The 1,517-nt window shown below is 37.0% G+C and overlaps 1 protein-coding gene across 1 annotated transcript in view; it reads left to right on the forward strand.

The window, feature by feature from the left end:
• Nucleotides 1–894, forward strand: part of INTS12 (integrator complex subunit 12) — a 17,458-nt gene extending 16,564 nt beyond the window's left edge. Inside the window, exon 6 of the mRNA XM_007948294.2 lies at nucleotides 310–894. Within this exon, the coding sequence (XP_007946485.1) occupies nucleotides 310–894 (585 nt within the window). The remainder of the gene's footprint in view (nucleotides 1–309) is intronic.
• Nucleotides 895–1,517: the final 623 nt, after the last annotated feature.

Genomic DNA, 1,517 nt, shown 5'->3' on the forward strand with positions numbered 1-1,517 from the left:
ACTCCTCGGAAGGAAGATGGGGCAATCTACTTCCGTAGTGATACTGCCTCAGAAACCCAAGGAGGGGTCACTGTGAGTCGGATCTGATCCAACTGCAGTGAGTTTAGTATTTTTTTTTTAATATGGCTTTTAGATTTTTAGATTGATTTGATAGAGCATGTGTAATTTAGGTGGTGTGATTTAAATTTCTCAAGTCGTTACTTTGGTATAAAAAGTTTAAGATTATATTTGTTATATATCTAAGGGCTTTACACATGGTGTTGATTATATTGGCTCTAATGAAATATTTAATTTATCCTATATTTTTAGGCATCCACAGTTATTTCAGGAAATTCTTCTAGTACCAGTGTTTCCTCTTCAGCAACTAGTGGCCTAACTGGATGGGCAGCTTTTGCAGCCAAAACCTCCTCTGCTAGCCCATCAACAGCGAAATTGAGTTCAACAACACAAAACAATAGTGGGAAACCTACTACCTCATCAGCTAACCAGAAGCCTGTAGGTTTGACTGGTCTGGCAACATCATCCAAAGGTGGAATAGCTTCCAAATTGGGTTCCAGTAACAGCACTACACCCACTGTACCACTGAAACCACCTCCACCTCTAACCTTGGGCAAAACTGGCCTTAGTCGCTCAGTTAGTTGTGACAATGTTAGCAAAGTTGGTCTTCCTAGTCCAAGTAGTTTAGTTCCAGGAAACAGTAGCCAACTAAGTGGGAATGGAAATAGTGGAGCATCAGGACCTAGTGGAAATACCACTAGTAAAACCACTTCAGAATCAAGCAGTTCTTCCTCAGCGTCCCTCAAAGGTCCAACTTCACAAGAATCCCAGCTCAATGCCATGAAGCGATTACAGATGGTCAAGAAGAAAGCTGCCCAAAAGAAACTCAAGAAGTAATGTGGCCAAGTCAGTTTTTACATCACATTGCCTAAAGATGAAAATCTTATTATTATGACAAAAACTGTAATAGACTGTAATTTAATAAATATCTTCATACTCAAACTTCGATTTTTTTTTTTACCTTAAAATGTTAAATATTAATTGGTAAAACTTAGACTTAAAACAAAAAAAGATTCTATCTTTTACCATTTTTGTTTTGTTAACAATTCTATAGTGCGTGAAAACAATGATTAACATGACTAATTCTTAATGAGAACTCCCAGAATCCTAGAAGATTGATAAATACACAGATTTAAAGAAAAAGAAGTCATCTGTCTTTTAGCAAAGCCCCAAGAAGTATCCTGCTGATACCTTACACGATGGCAGTGATGGTAGACTGTAGTTTTGTACTCTCAATATTCTGGGTATTCAGTGTCAGTCCGCAACCTGGCTTCAATTGATTCCCCTTCTCCCCTGAGTTAATTCAGCTTGCCACTCCTCAAAATTACTTTTTTATCATTGATTTATCATGTTCTTCTATTTTTCTTTACCTTTTTTTAATTAGTGCCTACCAGTTATTTAGGCACTTACATCTTCCAATAGATAGTGAATTCCCATGCCCTTTTAATATAATACTTTTC

This window comes from Orycteropus afer, unplaced genomic scaffold (assembly GCF_000298275.1).
Source record: "Orycteropus afer afer isolate SDZICR_OR568_19922 unplaced genomic scaffold, OryAfe1.0 scaffold00211, whole genome shotgun sequence".
In the NCBI taxonomy this organism is placed as follows: Eukaryota; Metazoa; Chordata; class Mammalia; order Tubulidentata; family Orycteropodidae; genus Orycteropus; species Orycteropus afer.